We start from the raw sequence: 20,644 nt of genomic DNA, 5'->3' as shown, positions 1-20,644 counted from the left end.
TTGAGTGTGACTTTTTCTGTTTACACAAGACAGAGTTGGGTACCTAAAGGCCCAATTTCATCCTAGAAACCTGCAGGATATTTTTTTCACAACAAAATGGAAACAGTTTCAAAAGATTCACAGAAAAGTCAAACAACCACAGGCAAATGATAAATTAAAAGAATAATGCATAAGGAATGTCTGGAAAAAAAGACTCAAAGAGAACCAACTCATTCAAACTTTGAAACCACAAAGACACCACAGTAATGGAAAACCCTCAAAATGAACACAAGTTGGACAATGGGTCATTACATGTGGGGATCACAATTAGATGTCACCAAAATAAAAGAAATGCCAAATGTGACACAAGTATGAAGATGACCACAAAAAAGATAGGATAGTAACCACACAGTCAAAACAATTGGGTAATGAGAAAAAGAGGAAAATAAACTAAACAATTTACAAAACCAACTAAACAGAACAAGAAACTTAACAATTAGAACACTTTAGTTAAATGTATTTTAATAATAGGCATTTAATATTCTAGTTCGATCATAAAATGTTCTTTTGTGAATCTGTTTGAACAGGCTAATGGAAGAAAAGAAAGAGAGCATTAAATATAATGCAGAAAATGGCAGTAAATTTGAATGGCAGCCAAAAGTAAAATGAGAAAGTAAGGTTTTGGACATGAGCTGACATGTTCACTACAATTCAAACATCTATAAATATTTTTGAAAAGCAGTGACAAAAACCATTTTCTTTTAAAATCTTTTGAAATTGTTCAATTATGCACAACACTATTCGGTTAAAAACTGATGGGTAATAACCCTGGTTATTTTAAAATGTAGGGGTTCTTTGGGTCGCATATGCTCCTAGAAAAATATGGATGAGGGTTGATTTACGAAATATTTCTCATGAATGACTAAAACAAAATAAAAACAGACCTTTTGGCATGCATCAATTCTCTAGAATATTGTTCATTTTGTGAAAATACATTTATGCATACATATCGGGATAGACATATAAAAGGGCATGTTAAAGGACTGGTCAAAAGTCGCCTCTAGTTTCGTTTCTTCTGTCGGACGGTCTCTTCCTCCTGAGTCTCTGTAAAACACTGGAATCCAATGAGCATCCCAATGATGGAAAAACCTGCAAAAACGAGATGGGGATGGGATTTTTTTTACCCCCAACAAATGATTGTTTTCTTTGATCATTTAGACTTTTTATACTCACTTGCAACAATAAGTGGAGCCATGACTCCGATAGTGAGTGGTGCAGTTTTGTAGATGAAGGCTTCTGATAGAAAATGGCCTAACGCCAGCACAAAGGTCCATAAAGTGATGTGATACAGCCTGCAGAGGTTAATGACACATTAAAGCAGTCATAAAAAAAAAAAAACATACAGCAGAAACTAGCAGAGGCAGCCTTACGTTCTGTTCTGAATGTCAATGGCACAAGCACAGCGGATGATGGAAGACAACAAAGTCCATATTCCAAAAGTGCGAGCCTGAAGGCCATTCACTAAAAACGTGACCAAACAGAAAATAACACCACAGATCCGTCATTTCTTTCACTGTTATTCGACCTGTTTTAATGTTTTCACTGGAAAGCAATTGTCTGCTCACCAAACTCTGGAGTACCCGTGTAGAGTTTTTCTGATAAGAAGCTGTGGTCTCGGAAACTTTGCACCGTGTTTCCCATCGCGATGACGGACACCATCACCAACCAGCTCCGCAGGACGTTGAGGAAGCGGCTCATCTCTCCTGTCTGTCTGCCCCACGCACGTGCCGCAAAGCCCGGACAGACCCCAGCAGGACACACAACGTCACAGCTAAAGGTCAGTCAAGTCCTGAACAATAAACAGAAACAAACAAAAACGACTTAGGTTTCTATCGCTCCAGTCCAATACTTACATTAATTAATCAATCAGCTAGTACTACTGGCAATACAAAAAATGTACACAAGCTAACCTTGCTGATAATTTTATGTCATTTAACTTTAAATAAAAAATATAGCTGTAAAATGTTTACCTTCAAATGTTAATAAATTATACTGTCATAATATCCTTAAAAATAAAATAAAAATGATAAAATACGCAATTGTCCCATCCGAGTGTTTGACTCTCCTTGCAGTGTCAAGTCAGTCAATCTTAAGTGTAAGTTTTATCCAATGGGACAACATTGAAGATGGTTCCATTAATCGTACCACTGTTTTGATTGGTCCTTCTAAAGCAGTGGTGCCGCCCATTCTTTTGGTGCAACCAATAAGAAATAAGTATTCATTTAAGGTAGGCTGTGCTGAGAAAAGAGTTGTAGATAGAGTGAGAGAACAATCCAATACATTTAGATAAGGTATAAAGATATTACGGCGTTGTTTAAAGAAATATTAGAGCACACACTGTTTTATATTGACGAATACTTTAAGTGCGCAATACACGTTTATAAATATAGCCAGAATAACTAAAACGACGAGATACAACGATCATAGCCAGTGCGCATGCTCGGTTATCTGTTGCTGCTCTGTTGTTGTAGTAACCAGGAAGGTTTATCAGAATGATAAATAAGCCCCGACGATATCACATTAGCTAGCTACCAACAGACTCATTAGAAAGTCTAATTCAAGTTTTCTGTGCTGACGGGGTTTCCTTCCCAAAAAGTATCCGCTTTAAGGGGTTTATACGTAAGCTGGCTTTTGGTTGCACGGTCTTCTTCTAAAGTAGCATATGGAAAACGTCTTTAAGCTGACTCCCGCTAGATTGTTGTTAGTCCGTTGCAATGTCCGCAGTGTTTTACCTTTGTGACTTACATCACAGCTTTAATTTATCTGTTTACAAATGCGTAGAAAATCACAGTGATAAAGTTTATGTATTTGGTCATTTCAACAGTAAGTGAATGAACCGCTCGGTGACTTCTTTAAGCTGATCTGTCACTATTAGCTGTTAGAACAACAAAAGACAAGACAGCCGCTCACATTTCACCTAAAAAATGCCAGCGGTTGTCAAAGAGAAAGGAGACTCTGAATCCTCCTCAGAAGACGAGAAAGAGTAAGTAGATCTCCCTTGTGTGTTAACGGTTTGAACAAAGCAGGTGTTTTCCTGTCCACCAAACAAACCACTTTTACCTGCTTCAGAAAAGTATTGTCACATAATTTATCAAGAAATCACAATTGTATACCAATATAAACATTGTTCATATTAACTTCTGCATCAAATGCAAAAAAAACACACCTAAATATTCATTTTGCATCATATCTATAAATATATAGATTTTACTTGACCAGTCAAAGGATTCCAAAAGAATGATTAATATATTTATATTTATTTTTGGCAAAACCTAACAACAACTTTAAGAACTTCTTATAGTCTTTTTAAGCATCCATAGATTTTGCCCTAAATATATGTTTTGCATGTGGGTTTAATCTTTATTAATGTATTCTTTATTTTGGCTTATTTTGCAGAGGAGCAATACGTTTCAATTGACAAACATACCACTTCTGTATATTTGTGGTGTAAAATTTCAATAGCAATCGATGCTATAACATCTTTTATTTCCTAAGACAACCCATAAGACCTTTGACATATGGATGCTATTGATTAACATTGTATTAGTAATCCAATATTATAGTTTACTATGTATTTTTGTGAGAAAAGAGCTACATCAAACTCGTCTTTCTGAATCTTGATATATTCCATTCAATTAACATTTTTTTAGTCTATTATTATCTGAGTTGTTCCAAAGGTTTTCTTTCTCAACTATTATTGAAAAAATGTATATATTGTCTAGTCTTTTACAGTTAGTCATCAAACTAACGAAATGGATGGCGAATCTAGATTGCACTAATGGTGCGATAAACCAAGAAGTCCCATGAGTCACTAATGTTTTTAGGAGAAAATATTAAGAATCTGCAAAAAAAAGAAAACGTTAGAACTTTTTTTCATCTTTTATTGATCATTTCAGAACTATCTTTGTACCGGTATGTGTTTTCACTGTTTTTCCAAATAGGAGTTGTTAGAACCATGGAGAGGCTGTAGTTCACTTTCAGGATGCTTTGTAAACTTTGCAGGTTCTTTTTGTCTCCTGTTAGGTTCTTAGCCTATTGGGCCTCTTGACTGCTTTTAAAAGCCTTTTAATACATGATTAACGTTCAACCCCTGTGGACCAAAAAGCAGTTTCCTCAACTCTGCCAAGCCTTTGCCTTTCTGATTGTCCATAATTTATTACTATTTTATATAATCAAGGCTTCACAACGAAGGATTGTCCTGGATTCTGCTCAATTATTTACAGCAACATGCAATTAAAAAAAAAAAAAAAATCAGCGTTTGGATGCTTTTTGGTTAAAGGCTTTGGAACAAAAGGGAGGAAAATCTGAACTTGTCTGCCAAATAATTCCCTCTTCAACTATTCTTAGTCATACCTCACTGAGAGCCACTGCTTTTAGGCTGCATCTCCTGATTTAGGTTCGATTGCCTCGAATTAAAGCCTAATCTCCAAGTAAATAGATCTGCTTTGAAACTAAACCAAACTGGCAGTTTTCCTCGCTGAGGAGTCAGTCGATCTGAACCAACATGCAACGTCCATTATGATCCTACAGAGTAAACAGTGAAGAGCTTACTTCTGACTAAAACCATTTAGAAAAAATACAATTTTGAAACAAGGAAGAATGAGAGATATATATCTGTTTATATAATCATAAAACATCCATTCACACTGATGCATATTACATTAAACAACAACAAGACTATTTTACAGCAGTTCTCAATTCATACTTCTCATAATTAAAACTTGAACTTTTTACATTATACTAACCATCTCTTTTCGAAACCCTTTAAAAAAAGAGGGGGGGATATTTTGCCTTTAATATTTCAAAATAAAAGTTTCCTAATTCTTCTTTCAACTGACTTGTTTATCCCATATTTTCTCATATTTAATAGTTTTTATCTGCTCTTATATGCACAGGATCTATGCAAGGTCTTCCCATAAAAGATAGTTATGGACACTGATGTGTTCATTTGTGACCTAAATGCATTAACTTCACACATTTCTGTGGATGTTACCTTCTGAATTAGTGTCTATCGAGCAATAGTTTACATTTTGTTTGTTGCAACAACTTGGTGTTACTAGATGGACAATAAAGTTGTTTTTTTTCGCTCCATAAGAAAATACAGAGGCATCTGCATCTCTAGGGTCTTGATGTTTATAAAAATCAACCAGCAGAAACTGTCAAAATATCTCAAAAGTGCCATCAGAGCAGTTAAATCTGCTGTCTGTGGAGTCCAAAACTACACCAACGAAGATGTTTGCTTTCCACCCTCTTATCTACTGTATAGCAGTCATACCTGATTTAACCCCATTATATGTACCAACTGATAAGCAGGCTGCGTCTGGTTCTATGAGGTAATCTGGACTTCTACACGAGTTTATGCTCGCATGAGACACTGGTTTGTTTTTACTCCTGATAGTGTGTAAGATTTTGACTTTATCTGTCTCTGCTGAGGTAAACATAATGCTGGCTCACATTCTCTCAACATTAAGTCATAAATGCGCACGATTTAGCTCCAATAAAAAAGTTTTCAGTGTATAGAATGTGTTTATTGAGACACTTTTCCTATTTTTTGTCCGTTTTCTGCTAGAGACCATCAGTGCATCTCATGGAGCGGGTTGAGCAAGACAATCCCAGTTCTCCTGTTTTTACCCGAGGCTGCTGTCTCAAAAGACCGGAGCATCTGCTCCGTGGGAGGTATATAAGAACTCGCACAAACTATAGAAGCTCCTTGAAGGACACTATTGAGCTTTTCTTGTCTTTTATTTTGCTCAGAGCGATACAATATGGCCTTCAAGATTGTGCGCACAGAAAGCCGCCTGGTGCGAGGAATACTCACCAACCATGGATTCCATGAGGTAACCTTCACCCCTACACCACAGAAAATGAACATTTGATGCAGCAAAGGATGCCTTCAAAGTCCTCAGTGGAAAAAAAAAGGATTTCATCCAACGGAAACAGTCGTCTTTTCCATCTTTGGGATATCATTGTCAGTCTCTTTAAGCATTCATGATTATTCCTCCTTTGTTTTAATTTTGTCTGACGACACTTAACCCTTGACTAAAGGCAGACGAGTGTCTGCCACCGTCTCCACAGAGCCAAACTTTAATGAGCCCTCATTGAAAACATCTGGGGTAGGTCCTCACCAGGCGGAATGGTGATGTGGATTTTTTGGAATATAAACAACGTTAAACGGATAAAATGACGTGGTAGTGGTGAAACTCTGTGAGCTGGCCGTCCTCCTGAGAGAGAGATGTTGGAAGTTTATTTTTGCAGGGCCTTCCACTTTGCCTGATTCTTTTTTTAGAATGTGAATGTTGATTTTTTTTTTTTTAATTTTTTTTTTTTTTTTTTTTGGTTCTCAATGATTAAATTTATCCCTTTTCGGGTTTTCCGCTAATCAAAGTTGTCAGTTAAGATTAACGACGGCCTCTTTTGTTCAAGGTTCACCCGAACAGTAATGACTTCAACCTGATGTGGACGGGATCTCACCTGAAGCCTTACATACTGCGCAGCCTTCAAGACTTCCAGAAGGTCAATCACTTTCCCAGGTGGGGTGTTGCGATTCAGTTCATCTTCTTTGCATTTGGGGTTGTAGGAAGCCGCTGCTGCTCGCCTCAGGCCGTGTGTTTAGCTTGGAGGGATGCCTTGTGGAAGCCTGACGTTAATGCCGCGGTCGGGGGCAGGGGGCGCTCTGACCGTCGCACGCTTTCTAACCGGAGTCTCTGCTCATTTCCAGGTCGTACGAGTTAACCCGCAAAGACCGGCTGTATAAAAACATCCAGCGAATGCAACAGACTCACGGATTCAAACATTTTCATATCATCCCTCAGACATTCGTGCTTCCCTCAGAGTACCAGGAATTCCGCAGTAAGAAAACCTCACCCCAATGATTTAGTCCAAGCCTTTCTGCACAGATTTAAATGTCCTATATTCTTTCTTTTTGCTCAGGCTGTTTTGCCAAAGACAAGGGACCATGGATAATTAAACCAGTAGCATCATCAAGAGGACGGGGCATCTATTTAGTCAGCAATGTGAGTAACGTTTAACACCCTCCCATTTCATTCCCCTCAAGCACCGTACTGAGAGCTGACCTGTCAGTGTTTAGACACGATAAAATCCAGATTTGAGTTAAGGACCCAACTCAACTCAAAGGACTGATGGAGGCCAAAATGTGGGTGGTGTTTGCTGCTATTAAAAAAGAAAACACATCCAGTCGTGACAGTCTGTTATGAATTTGGTTGACCTTTTAAAAGTGCACTGTCAAAGTTCAGGAATAAACCATCAAACTCAAACATCATTAGGAATAACAGTTATATATTTTCCTGTGTTCCCTCCCTGAAGTCAGCGTGCGCTTCAGAGCAGCTTGGGTGGTCCCCCCCCCACCCAGGTTTGGAAGCTTCAGACTTAAATAAACCTGTGTCATTGTGTGTTTGAAAAAACAAAGATATTCATTTGTTTAAAATTGGTCAGCTTCGTGTTTGTTGTAGTTCTGAACTTGTAGTTTATAACTTTTTTTAGCTTTAAGCAACACACACCATCGTTTCTCTTGAATATTTAAACATTTTTGTGGCATTTCCTAAAAAATATATTGTAACGTTTCTGGATTTTCAAAAACTTTAGTTTTCAGTAGTAGTGTGTTTTTGCATTGAATTTTCCAGTTTATTTTCACTTGATGCATAAAAAAAATGTTAATGAACGTTAACCTCAAGGCCACGGCGATGAATAAAAAAATATTTTTGCTTCATGCTCTGCTACTAATCTCAATGTCAATCTATGTTTCATAAGAAAAATAAATCATATTGATCCATGTGTAAGCAACAATGAAAAGGGCGTGTGAACTCAGGCTTGGACGGATGTTATCAGAGCGTGTGTGTGTGTGTGTGGGTGGGTGGGGGGTTACACTGATACAGCTGTCTTTTAAAATAGATTTCAACCATACATTAATAAGCTTCGTGGAGTAAATCAGCCACTTCCAAGGCCCCGCTCTTGGAGGAGCACAACAAGGTTCTTGCTCTTGGAAAACATTTGCACTATTCTTCTTCTTCTCAGGCATTTTTATGAAACAGTGGAAAGAATGTCTGCTTGATATTTGGAGAGAAGAAAGAAATACGTTCATCTTTTGGGTTCTGTTTTCCTCTGAACTCCCGCCAGCGCTGAGGTTACACTGCCCCCCCCCCTCTCCCCCTCCTCTGGTTTCTTCTCAACTTCGCCACCTGCAACACATTTCAGCCTCATAAATGACCCATCTCCCACCACCAGATTGTGTTTTTATAGGCTGTTATTGAAGGTTGACCTGCCATTGCCAGCGTCACTGAAACTTTTCCTCATCCGATGCTTCTTTTGATGTTTATGATTGAGCGCCGTGTCACGTCAGCCCACTTTTAAGTGCAGTTCTATAAGAGTTTTAGCTTCACCTCTTTAACTCAAAGATCAAACACCGCCCACATGGTTTTTTTTTTTGTCCTTTGTGTTTTCATTAAACTCGCCTTCATTTGTGTCTCCGCAGCCAAATCAGATCTCAATGGATGACAACATCCTGGTCTCCCGCTATATTAACAACCCACTATTGATAGATGGTGAGATCCACGTCTATTATAAATGTGTTGAAGAGCTGACATGCTTACACTAAAAACAGCTTTATAAATTACTTTTTAAATGTCTTCTTCACAGACTTCAAGTTTGACATGCGTTTGTATGTGTTGGTAACCTCATACGATCCTCTTCTCATCTATGTGTATGAGGAGGGACTGGCTCGGTAAGCGCACATCGATTTCTGTACAATTAATGACATGGTTTCAAGTCAAGGATTGTTTTTTCTTGTCTTCCAAAAGCCATCTGCCTGTTCTGCTTTGATGAATGGTCATGAGCCTAAAGGTTTTCCTTCAACGAAAATCATTTTTTTTCTAAGAGAGCAAAGAAGAAACAGAGATGTTACTTTTATTCAACGATATGCTTAGTAATTGAACTTCTGAATTATGTCTTTTTATGATAGCTTAAGTTTAATTGCGCATTCAAGAATAGATAAACACAGAGGAAAAGCATCAAGACAGACTTTAAAGATGTTAACAAATGTTTTTTTTAAAGCACAAAAAAATACACATACTTTTAATACAAAAGACATGATGTAAAGTGGAACTAAACAGGAAGATTGAAACTACCCACGCTGATGAAAAGGGTGTTTTCTTATGGCATTTTTCAGATGATAGGGTACATGTATAAAGAAAATAAAATTGCATTTCTGAGTTTGTCTTTATTGAAATTATTTTGAATCAGGAGCAGATGAAAAAATGCTTAAACAGAGAGCTCTCAACACTGGGAATGGAAACGGGGGCGGGGTTGCTCCATGCTAACCGCCCCGCTCACAACTCAGAGTTAATTTTCTGATGATCTACTGCTGCTCTGCAGAAACTATATCCTATAAAATGAACAGGTTATTCGATTAAGGCAAAAATGGCATAATCATATTAAAAAGACCATTAGGAACACCTTGAAAATAGATCAAAAGCTGATTGGAATGGGACTTAAAGATCTTTTTGTCTGACTGTTGTATCATTGCAGTCATCGGTTCTACAAACATTTTGACAAAAGTCAAAATTAAACTTTTAAAGTGGTTTAAAAGGTTCCTGGTTTCTTTGCATCCCTAATTTTTCCACATTTATTTTTAAAAGGGAACGAGAGCTTCATTTTTCATTCATAGCTATAGTTGAAATATATGTTTTTATTTAATATAACTTCTTTTGCTGTTAAGATTCATCTTGCTGGCATTCCTTCAGTGTCCAGAAGGGGGCATCCTAAACTTTGCAGACTCACTTCAGTGTGCAGCGTGGTGATCCTGAAACAAAGCGGCCCATTGTTTCTGTTGAACGATGTGCTAACAAAATGTTACTGATTGTGTCATTGTTCAAAGATCATTTCAGAGGAGCTCTTTATGTAATCGCTCCACTTTTCAGAGTTTGTTCACAACAAAATAATGACCACACTGAGAACAGGATGGCATGAGATGCAGATTTGCCAGAAGGGGGTAGATAATTTATGGGGCGACTGGCCCCTCGCCTCGCTCTGATGTGAGTGCGTGCTCTTGCAGAAAACAGAGTGCCACTGGCCTCTTTTTTTTTTGTGGTTCCTGGCTTTGTTATTAACTGAGCAATAATTCACGATCAAACCTGAATCCGGCTTTTATCTCTCGAAATTCCTTTGTTGGTGTTGGTATTTAGGTATATGGGCCGTGCCAAGGAATTCTCATTATTGCACATGTGGCATCCACCCCTCTGAAAACATTACCAGACTAATCTCTCCTCAAAGTGCCCCTATTATTGAGTCAAGTGTCAACCTGATGAATGTGGAAGTCAAATCATGTTTTGACTTTTTTTTTTTTTCCTGCAGATTTGCCACGGTGAAGTACGATCAGACTTCAACTAACATCAAGAACACTTTTATGCATCTCACCAACTACAGTCTGAACAAAAAGAGCAGTGATTATGTCAGGTAAGCTTCATCAGCGCGAAGCATGCATGCACTAAAAGCTCTGACGGGAAGCCCCTGACTCATCTCTTTGTTATAGATCAGGTTTTTTGAAGTGCCTTTCTTGCTTTTCAGCTGCGATGACCCAGAAGTAGAGGATTATGGGAACAAATGGAGTATGAGTGCAGTGTTGAGGTATTTGAAGCAGGAGGGAAAGGACACCACATGTGAGTCAGACCATGGCTTTTGTTTTTGATTTGTAGAGTAAAAGTCTGTCCTTAAATTTGATCAAACATCCTATTCTTTCCTATTCTTTAAGAAAAAACTTCAAATTCAAATTCTTCTTTTGGTCTAGTACTGATGAGTCAAATCGAGGACCTTATCATCAAAGCTGTCCTTAGTGCCGAGCACCAGATATCCACCGCATGCAAGACGTTTGTTCCCCACAAAACCAACTGCTTTGGTAAATACTTTCATTTTTCTTTAGATTTTAAGTGGAAAAAAATGATTTTAGTCTCAGTACATGAACCACTTTCTATATTTATTGTCCGAATACATTTGGGTTCTGGATAGTTTCTTATTCTTTGCTCGCCACTCCCACCACATTTCCTTTCAGCTTCAAATTCAATGTCCAATAAGTTACCCCATACTCCTTGCCCACTGAGCTGTGCTGAGGTAGCAGAGCGTCCTTCCTCAGCGTGGAGCCTTCCTGCCTGTCGACTGAAACAGGAAATCGCTTCACCTCTTCTGTTGCCGTTCAACTCCGCCTGATTTAGACCCACTGTTTTCTTGGCGAGTCTCGCTCAGCCGTGGGCTCGTGTGAACTCCATTCTGGAGCTATTACCGATGTTAGTATTGGCACTAATTGTCTGTGCTCTTTCTCAGTCTGGCAGTCTTTCTGAGATCTTGGGGTTTGAAAGCGAGTTTATTGGACCAACCTCCTTCAGCACCACTGTCTCTTATTCCTTTACACTCACTGTTTCTGTTTGTTTATAATTCCCGCTCTCCTGCTCACAAGGCTTTTTACCTTTCAGATGATACAGGCTTTTGCAGATGGGACAGAGACATAATAGCCCTCTGATTGGTGGTTGTCTGGGCTTTATTGGGCACATAGCAGCACAAGTTCACAGTCAGGGATTCGCCTGCATGAAGATATTATCTCCACCCTCAGCATCTCAGCTAGGTTGAAAAATTACATTAGCATTGTATGTGAGGGTTGACCATGCAGGTGTTTACTGACAAATGTGGCAAAAGAAGCCTCAAACACACACCCGAGAGACACAAGAAAAAAAACAAAGGAACCTCAAAGGTTTGTAAAAGCATCTGTAGAACCGATTATGATCCTGCAAACACAAAAAAAAGGAATGTTGAAAGAATGGTATATATAAAAAATTGGCACCATTTGATCTTTTTTATGCACGCGTTTTTTTTAAATGTCATTTTTGCAGCTGATCAATATTTAATGCATAAGTACTATCTATTGACATAAATATATATTTTTGTTTTTCAGACAATACAAATGAATTAAATTTCCAGGAATTGTGAAGTAAAGTTTAATCATTATTTGCTTTAAATTTTGATTACAGCTCATCATTTAAAAGGATTGATGCAACGAAAGTCTATCTTGTTTACCATCCCAGTGAGCAAAATCGTGATACTGGAAACATGACAACACTGAACTGTTGCATTCCTGAATCTTTTTTTGGAAGAATGAAACAAAATAACAACAGAAAGAATTCTGTACCAGAACTCAGGGTTTTGAAAAAATATTAGTCACCTAACGCAATGATAAAAAACACTCTTGAACCCTCACTGAACATTTTTGATTATCAAAAGAAGATCATGTTGGAGACAACAAATGTCAAATCTTTTGTAAATCTCTAAGATGTAAGAAATGATCCTGAATAATAAATACAAAAGTTAAGAACATCACTGTGCAAAAAGGTATGGGGCATACATTTGAAAAAAATAAGAAAGTCATATATGTAACATGGGACATATTTTCTGTACCATAATTAAACGGTTTTAGCTGCTCATTAGTGTAGTGCTTCTCACCCCTTTGGAGTACCTCTGGGGTACTTAGGAACACTGAAGGCGCTACGCGAAATGCAGCCAACGGTAGAGCATTCATGTGACAGTTCTGTATTAAAATTGCATGACAACGTCCTAAAGGTTAAAAGGGAGAATTTTAAAGAAACATTGGGATTGTTAAATTTCTTATTTTGATTTTTTTTTTTTATCTTTGCAAATTTTGATCAAATCGGACAAAAACATTTTTGTATCTTCAAGATGATTGCATAAACCTGCATTTGCATGAGTATCAGGTTTAGATAAAGGCGGTTTTATCAATAAACCTGCACGACAAAAAGTAATTAGATCCCAAGCTTTGGCTTGGGATACGTAACACACTGTGGTGCACATGCTTATTATCTTCCTTCAGCTAGATCACTTTACTGTTGAATTGAGCGTAATTTCATTGTTCTGCCCTCAAGCAAGTTAATTACGACATTCTTAGTCCATCTGCAGCATTGAGTTTCCACAGGCAGACAGTGACGGTTCAGAGGACCACCCGGATCTACTCATCTGTCTTTTCCCCACTGGTCCTATTGAATGCACACTTGCTCTCTGTCTACAGGAATCCACACTGTAGTATCAATACAGGGACACGCGGGAACCCGTGTGTGGCAGGATTTTTACAAACACATGAGACGTTTTTGCTCCCGTGCCTTTGTGGCTCTCAGAAATGTGTCCAAACCTGCATGTCATATGCTGTTACTCGCAGTTGTTATTTGCAGCCGACTCCCTTCCTGCTTTTGCCTTTATCCTTACGACCCCCCCCCCCCCCCCCCCCCCCATCCCATACAGTTCTCTTCGTTAGCCAGGTAAATAAAGCATGCGAATGCAGTCAGGGAACACGCTGATGAAAGCTGCCATTGTTTGGAGACTTCATACAGTCTGGCTTGTTTGGAAGGAAGCCGCTCAAGATTATAAACTACTACATAATCTTTATTTGCTGAAAACTGTTGCCTATTATTTTAATGTCTCTTAATAGCATTATTGCAGTCTTGTTTTCAGTGGAGATCTTGTTTCTTTACACCCTGCACAGTAGTAATAAATTGGGATATTTCTGAAAACCTATAAAGATATGGAGAAAAAATACATAAACTAATTGTATTTATTTGTTTTTTACACTGTAAGAAGTGTGTGTCTAAAAGAAATGCCCCCCATGCAGCTTCTTACTGCCGCTGTGTGATTAATGGACAGGCTTTTCTGCTAAGAGATGCTGATTAAGAGATGTTTTGACTAAGATCTGATTAGCCAAGCCCAAAGACCGATTTTATTACACACAAAACATTCCACTCACCGGCTCTGTGGTTACAATGAATGTCCCCCATGAAACACTGAGTGTGGCGCTTTTTCTGTGTTTTACATTTGTCAGATACTCCCATAAGCCCACGGACCTCAATGTTTGTCTCGTGGGTATGAGAGTGTAGCTATTTTTTCATAGAAAAACCCCATTTGAGTCTCACTCATTGTCTATATATGAGAACTGGACCAAGCAAATGTGATGTCACCCATAGAAAATGGCTTACTGGTACTTATGGCTCCAACGAAATGAAGTCAATTCAGTAATCATTTTTGTGCAATACGGACAATGACATGTTGGAGCCAGGCAATGTCAGTGAGCAGTGATTGGTCCAAGTCGGTTGTTTTTATGGCAACACCTCTCGCCAATCTGGAGTAAACTTGTTGAAAGTCCACACCCCTACCACTTAAAAGCAGGCTTGGGAGAATCTGTTAAATGTTTCAATGATTGGGGGGCAGCGGGCAGCACATACTGTTATTGAGGCATCTGATTGATCAGTTTGTATAAACCTTTTATGAAAACTTTTATGGAACTAATTTTTTTTCGTAAAAATTTAGGATTAGCAAGAACATGTTAAAAAAGGTATCCGAGCAAGTATAGTTATTCTGACAAATATAATGACTGAGTAATAGCTGTTTATTTCTCATTAATTTATCGCTATGTCTATGAGAATTTGGCTTTTTGTAGCCAGTACACCTGTTTTGAATGCAACTCAGTCCAGTTCCCTACTACAGTCAATGACTGGACTGGGTGACCCTCCCCCTCGCGTTGAGACTCTTGGTTTCCCTGCAAATATGTTATGACTGAAAAATGCAACCTGCATGTTAAGATCATTGACTGTAGAACTGCATGATATGAGAAAAACTCATGATATACGACATTAGAGATTAAAAATGCGATAACGATATAATTTGCAGTATATTAACAAATGGCAAAATAACCCAAAACATCTTTACCATTTCATTGCAACAGTTTAAAAATTATACTCCAAATGACCCTCGTCGACATAGGTGACAAACGTCTAACATAATAGGCCCTCATCCGATTGATCAACAAGGTGAAGACGTCCATCCGATTGGTCAAATGCATAAAAGGATTTATTTGATTTGTTAAATGGTTCAGGCTAGGGAGCCGGTTTAGCTCGTGCTGGTTTGTGGCGCCTTCCGTCCTTCGCTGCTTCTGTGCCGATCCCAAGCCCGGATAACTTGAGAGGGTAGCATTAGGAAGGGCATCCGGCGTAAAACATTGCCAAGTTAACCATGCGACTCATCCTCGAAGGAAAGGTTGTTTCGCTGTGGCGACCCCTGATGGGAAAAGCCGAAAGAGAAAAAAGAAATGATTCAAGCTGCCATAAGATTGTTTTAACACATTTAAGGTTTACGATTTATTTTTCACAGTCTTTTGCGATATGCGTATTGCAGAGCTGGATATTGTGATAACGATAAATTTGCGGTACATTGTGCAGGCCTAATTGGGTGTATATGAGAACTGGACTGAGTGGCCCTCCCCCCAATCCAAATAGGAAATACCCATTGGCTCCAAGAAGCCAAAATGCCATAGACTTCTTTAAAGAAATGTTTACCTAGGTAAACTAGGTACCTTTATGTTCTTGCTTATATAATTTTGATGATATTTTTTCTGTAGTGCAAGTTATTCAAGGTATAAACTGGGCAATCAAGTGCCTCAATAAAGGCATGTGGTTCCTGCTCGCCCCCATGTCAAACATTCAACATTTTTTGACAGATTCTCCCGAGCCCACTTTTGAGTGGTAGGCGGTGGACTTCCAACAAGCTTACTTCTGATTGAGGAGAGTGGTTACCATAGAAACATTGCGTCAGACTAGCTCAGACCAATCACTGCTTACTGAAGACATCCGGTTCCAACATGATGCCGTTTGTATTGCGAAAAAAAGGCGACTGAATTGACTTAATTTAGTTGGAGATAAAAGTAAGCCATTTTCAATGGGTGATGTCACTCCCACTCAGTCCAGTTCTCATATACAGTCAAAGGTCTTACTATGGGATTGCACAGGGTACGTAGAGCGTTTTTACAATCGTTTCCTTCAGCTGTGTCCCTTACAGCATTCTTTTAAGCCTTTATCTCACAATGACATGAATGTGATTGAGTTGAAAAACACACTGGAAGGATGCTGTTGTTGCTGTGGTACACCAGGCTACGTGGCCAGGGTGGGGAGATCATTGTTTTTGGGCGTTTGTCGCTTGTGGTAAATTTTCCAAACACACCCCTCCTATAATAAAGAATACAAAAAAAAGCATGCTCTCATCCCTTTGCTCTTGTTTTGTTTTTTATCCCCCCTCGTTGCCTCTTTAATTGAAGTGATGTGGATCTTCAGCAGCTCTCGTCTCCTTGTCTGTGATGCTTGTTGTGGGCTGTCTGTGGGTGCATTTAAAAGTGCTTCCCCGACAGCGGTTGAGCCACAGAACAAACGCCTCTGACGTTGAGCAGCTCAGCAGGCTCTTGGGGCATTAGCGGCGTCTGCTTCTAATTGGGGGAAAATTTGTGGCACATGGAGCCTGCTTGTCGGGAGCGGGCGAGTAACACCTCCCCATTTTCCTCTGTTGTTGTGGTGCCACTGATGAAGCACTGCAGACCCAAACCCACTCATTTCAACACTCCATTCCCCCAAACTGAAGGATTATGTTTCATGAGACATACACCCACCCACTGGGTTTGACTTTTGGTCTGTGAACGTGCTTTCTAACAAATTAGGTGGTACCTCAAAAGAAAATGTGTGAAAGCTTGTATGGAGAGAGTTAGCAACATGTTTGAAGTCCATACTGCAAACAGAAAAAAATGACAATTGCTGCCTCTGTTGCAGCACTTGGCCCGTTTAGTAAACTTCCATGCAAAGTTTATTGAAACTGTGGTCTTAGCTCCACTAAACTATGATTAAAGCTCAACTAGGCCATTCTTTTGGAAGCTGTTCTTATCCAAATATAGATACACCAAAAGGGAATCAATATGTACGACAAAAAGACATTTAACCGATTTAAAAAAATCTAGAATAATTTTCTTTTTAACTACATTTTTTGGGGAATAAAAATGGTAAAGACTTATGTGGAGGGTTAGCAGAGGAAGACACAGCTGGATGGAAAATTTTGCAGTTTTTTTTATGTATATAAAGCAACAAAAGCTCCAAAAGCAGAAACTTTGTGAGCTTAACACTTACAAAATGTGCTAAAAGAACCCACTCACAGAACTCTGACGAGGATCAAGCGGAGAACAAAGAAAACCTGGGACTGCTTTTAACCACACTGGATAATGACAAACACAAAGCAGCTGTTATGTTTGGAAACTTAAACCAGGTGTGAAGACTGACAGGAAGAAAAGCAACGCAGGATGCAATGGGGCATAACTATAATAGAATAAAACAAACCGAACAGTTACTATATTTTAGTAACTATATAAAGAAGGTTCATAAAAAACAGCAAAAACCAAATAACAGCAAATGCAAGCCAAGAGTTTAGAGGACATAATGAAAAACAGTCATAGGCCAAGACTGTATCACTTTTAGTTTCTTGCATTTTTTTCAGTTGACATATTCTGCCACGTATTACAACAAGTGTTAAACTGTATAGCAGACTCGAACATGTCAGGCTGTATATTTTGACAACTTTTCACCAGTGAACGTTTTACCCTCTTGTGACTTTTTGTGAAGCAAAGAAGACACATGCAGTTCATTGCGGCTGTTCTCTTCTATTTTCTTCTCCATTTGATACCTGCAGAGTAAAAGTGTAGGGAAACAGATTTCACAAGAGAGGAAATTGACTTTTCAACCACATTATCTCAATGGAGAAAACGTGGTTTGCACAGAAAACTACGTGTCCTGTCGGGTTTTCTCTTGTTTTCTTTGGGGTTACAGATCAGATTTCTTCAATAATTTCATGAGCTGATTTAAATAAAAAACTAATTTATATTACGTAGCAGAAACAAACGTATACAGTAATGCCTTCAACAGCTCTAGAGAAATCTCCTGACTCCGGCTGATGTTGAATAATTACTGTAGATTTCTATATAGCTTGTCCACGCCTGTCTTCAGAACCTTGTTGTGGACCTGCGTCCATCATTTGCATGAGTGCCCAGCTGTTTCTTCATACAAGGATGTTTTTGTGTTTCCTGATACTGGGAAAAAATTAAATCCAGACTGTGAAAAGAACCTACACCCAGGAGCAAATTGAAGTCAGTATTGTCACAGAAAAGTTCTGGGTGGGCCCTAGAAGACGAGCAGAAGTGTGTAGCTGGGGGGATAGGAGGAGACTGCTGAACTACCCTCAGGACAAGCTTACTGAAAATCATGTTCAGTTGGTTGCTCTCTACAGCCATCAGTCCGTCCGATACCCCTTTACAGCCTTGGGTAAAACCTAACAAACTCCATGTTGCTTCACTAAAACTGTCCTGGCAAAAGTGCATTTTTTACAAATAAGATTATACATGTTATATTTATACTCTGCAATGATGCTATCCCCATGGGGCTTCTAAAAAACTGATGTTCTTTTACTACAGGCAGCAGCCCTAAAGGTGGAAAAAAGATGTTTTGATTGAAAAAAACTTTGAAAATTAGATTAATACCTTTATTACAGAAGATTCTTGCATATGAACTATCACACTGCCAATGAAAGCATTCATAATTGAACGCATTAAACCCAAATTTTAATTTTTTGTCTTCTATCAAAACTATAAAGTTGCGTTTTTAATGATTCTTAATCAACAAACCAATTTCATTGGGTGGCTGTGGTGCAGAGGTAGAGCGGTCGACCTCTGAAGGAAAAATTGCAGGTTCGGTTCCCGCCCTGCCACCCATGTGTTGAAGTGTCCTTGGGCGAGACACTGAATCCCACATTGCTCCTGCTGGTTATATGCTGGTGCCAGTGCTCGGCTGCCATCAATGTGTGAATGTGTGCCTCCATGGGTGAATGGGACTGTGGCTGTAAAGCACTTTAAGCCTTCTTAGAAGGTAGGGAAGCGCTTTATCAGTATACGCCATTATGATATTTCCCAACAACAATCAAAATGAAAAATGACTCCTTCTGTCTCTTCTTCTAGGTTGTGTCCGAATTCCCTCACTACTCACCGCTAGGGCACTATAGGGCGTTCACCATTTTGTTGGGGTGTCCAAATCTGTAATTCCAAAAATTGTAGATTTAGAAAAACTAGTGTGCATCCATGCATTGATTGATTAATATAGACCAAAGTACATTGCGTTTTAATGATTTGTCATTTGAAAAAAAAAAATATTTAGATGTATTTTTTTGTAAATCATTCAGAGATTTTGTAAATCCACTCAGTGGATTCATAAATCATCTTTGTAAAATTATCTTATTAGTTTCTTATTTAGATGTTTTAAAAAAGTAGCCAGCATATGTTTGAATTGCGTTAAAATATATGGCAGTCGATAGCCCAGCACTATAAAGTATTTTTGGGGGTTAGAGAATTGCAGGGGAATTTGGACATTGCCCTAGTTTTACAGTTATTTTTCAATTAGTGAGTCTCAAAAAAACGTTCTGCATGAAGTTATTGACATCATGACAGTATCGGTTAGGTGAAGTTGAACCACAGCTGCAGCGCTGTAATGTTAGTTGAAGGGTTAGGCGTCGAACTGCTGTCATCCTGACTTTTGTATACTTAACATTGGCGTTGACCTGAGATGCAAGAACAAACAGCGCTGGTTACTGCGGCTTTGAACCCCCCCACCCCCCTAGGCTATTCTCAATACGCTCCGTTCTTTTGAAGTGCCATTAGAGGGATTTTCTTTTTCTGCCTCTTTGGCTGGGCTGCATTCTATCCCTGTAAAAGACTGTGGTTTGTCTGTGTGCTGCTGCTGGATACGGTACGTCGCAGGCCTATTGGGTGACACTCCCCAGAACAGTGTGAGGCCCTTCAGATGCCACTTAAGGCAGCTGCCCTGGTGAGCCATATATCAGTCAGTGAAACGAGGAAGATTTTTTTTTTTTTAACACTGGTTACTTGTTGACCACTTTGTGAAAGGCTTATAATGTGTCACTCAGTGCTGAGCTGTTACTGCAGTGAAATATTGTGTGTACAATACACTGCCTTAAGCTTTCTATTTTTCCCAGGGCTCACCACATGGGACAGGCCTTCACATTCCCAACTTTCCAGCTTTGGATTTATTTCTGCAGTTGAATATGTTCAAACGAGACTAAAGCTTTTAGTAGAAGCAGATACGATCGCGGTGTTGAATAATTTCTGACAACGTTGACTTCTAGACCCAATCATGAAAGATTTATTGCATGTATTAAAATATTCACCCCACAACTCAGTTTTTGATGTATTATTTTTAAAGTCAGCACGAGTGCAGATACATTTCTTGATTGACTGGGTACTTAACAAGGAAGTAATCAGAAACACACAAAAAGAGAGACCAAATTGAGGAAATACATTCAGGTCAGCTCATAAAACTCAATAATCTCATGTTTTTATAACATTTCTTTGAGATTTTAGATTAGATTTTTAAAGTCAGAAGAGAAACTTTAGTATCTGTTTGTTCTGTTTTGTTTAGTTTGTAAGGAAAATGTTTCTCCCTCTTTGTAGAATTGTATGGATTTGATGTGCTCATTGACTCCAACCTCAAACCCTGGTTGTTAGAGGTCAACCTCTCCCCTTCACTATCATGGTGAGTAACTCAATTATTGGATTTGTTTGTTTTTCCAGAAAAAATCTCTAGTTTAGAAAAAGCCTATGACCCTGCAGCCTCAGTGAAACTTTCCCACCCCTTAAAATAACAAAAGAACATTTGATAAATAATAAAATAAGTTC

General features: G+C 38.7%; 2 protein-coding genes across 9 annotated transcripts in view; one reads left to right on the top strand and one right to left on the bottom strand.

The window, feature by feature from the left end:
- On the bottom strand, nucleotides 1–5,998 carry erg28 (ergosterol biosynthesis 28 homolog). Of its 2 annotated transcripts, none has more exons than XM_078940985.1 (5): nucleotides 5,858–5,998; nucleotides 1,605–1,828; nucleotides 1,410–1,500; nucleotides 1,213–1,331; nucleotides 1–1,128 (listed from the first exon to the last, which is right to left on the bottom strand). In XM_078940985.1, exons 2-5 carry the CDS (start codon nucleotides 1,735–1,737, stop codon nucleotides 1,040–1,042), a joined length of 432 nt encoding a protein of 143 aa, XP_078797111.1. In that variant the 5' UTR covers nucleotides 1,738–1,828; nucleotides 5,858–5,998; the 3' UTR covers nucleotides 1–1,039. The 2 variants fall into 2 exon arrangements, with proteins under 2 accessions (XP_078797111.1, XP_004082377.1); XM_004082329.3 differs by lacking the exon at nucleotides 5,858–5,998 and adding an exon at nucleotides 2,010–2,143.
- ttll5 (tubulin tyrosine ligase-like family, member 5) overlaps nucleotides 2,274–20,644 on the top strand; it is a 53,514-nt gene continuing 35,143 nt past the window's right edge. For all 7 annotated transcript variants that reach the window (XR_013653222.1, XM_078940979.1, XM_023951958.2 and 4 more), the window contains exons 1-12: nucleotides 2,274–3,022; nucleotides 5,609–5,715; nucleotides 5,794–5,876; nucleotides 6,463–6,569; nucleotides 6,758–6,888; nucleotides 6,970–7,052; nucleotides 8,528–8,597; nucleotides 8,692–8,776; nucleotides 10,405–10,506; nucleotides 10,618–10,709; nucleotides 10,838–10,945; nucleotides 20,420–20,501. Coding sequence is in view for 6 of the 7 variants with exons in the window: in XM_078940979.1 (XP_078797105.1) it covers nucleotides 2,964–3,022; nucleotides 5,609–5,715; nucleotides 5,794–5,876; nucleotides 6,463–6,569; nucleotides 6,758–6,888; nucleotides 6,970–7,052; nucleotides 8,528–8,597; nucleotides 8,692–8,776; nucleotides 10,405–10,506; nucleotides 10,618–10,709; nucleotides 10,838–10,945; nucleotides 20,420–20,501 (1,109 nt within the window). In the remaining variant the exon portion in view is untranslated. The remainder of the gene's footprint in view (nucleotides 3,023–5,608; nucleotides 5,716–5,793; nucleotides 5,877–6,462; nucleotides 6,570–6,757; nucleotides 6,889–6,969; nucleotides 7,053–8,527; nucleotides 8,598–8,691; nucleotides 8,777–10,404; nucleotides 10,507–10,617; nucleotides 10,710–10,837; nucleotides 10,946–20,419; nucleotides 20,502–20,644) is intronic.

This window comes from Oryzias latipes, chromosome 22, assembly GCF_053564925.1.
Source record: "Oryzias latipes strain Hd-rR chromosome 22, Olatipes_Hd-rR_3.1".
Classification (NCBI taxonomy): Eukaryota; Metazoa; Chordata; class Actinopteri; order Beloniformes; family Adrianichthyidae; genus Oryzias; species Oryzias latipes.
The sequence above is the reverse complement of the archived record's forward strand: the minus strand, read 5'-3'. Positions and strand labels throughout refer to the sequence as shown.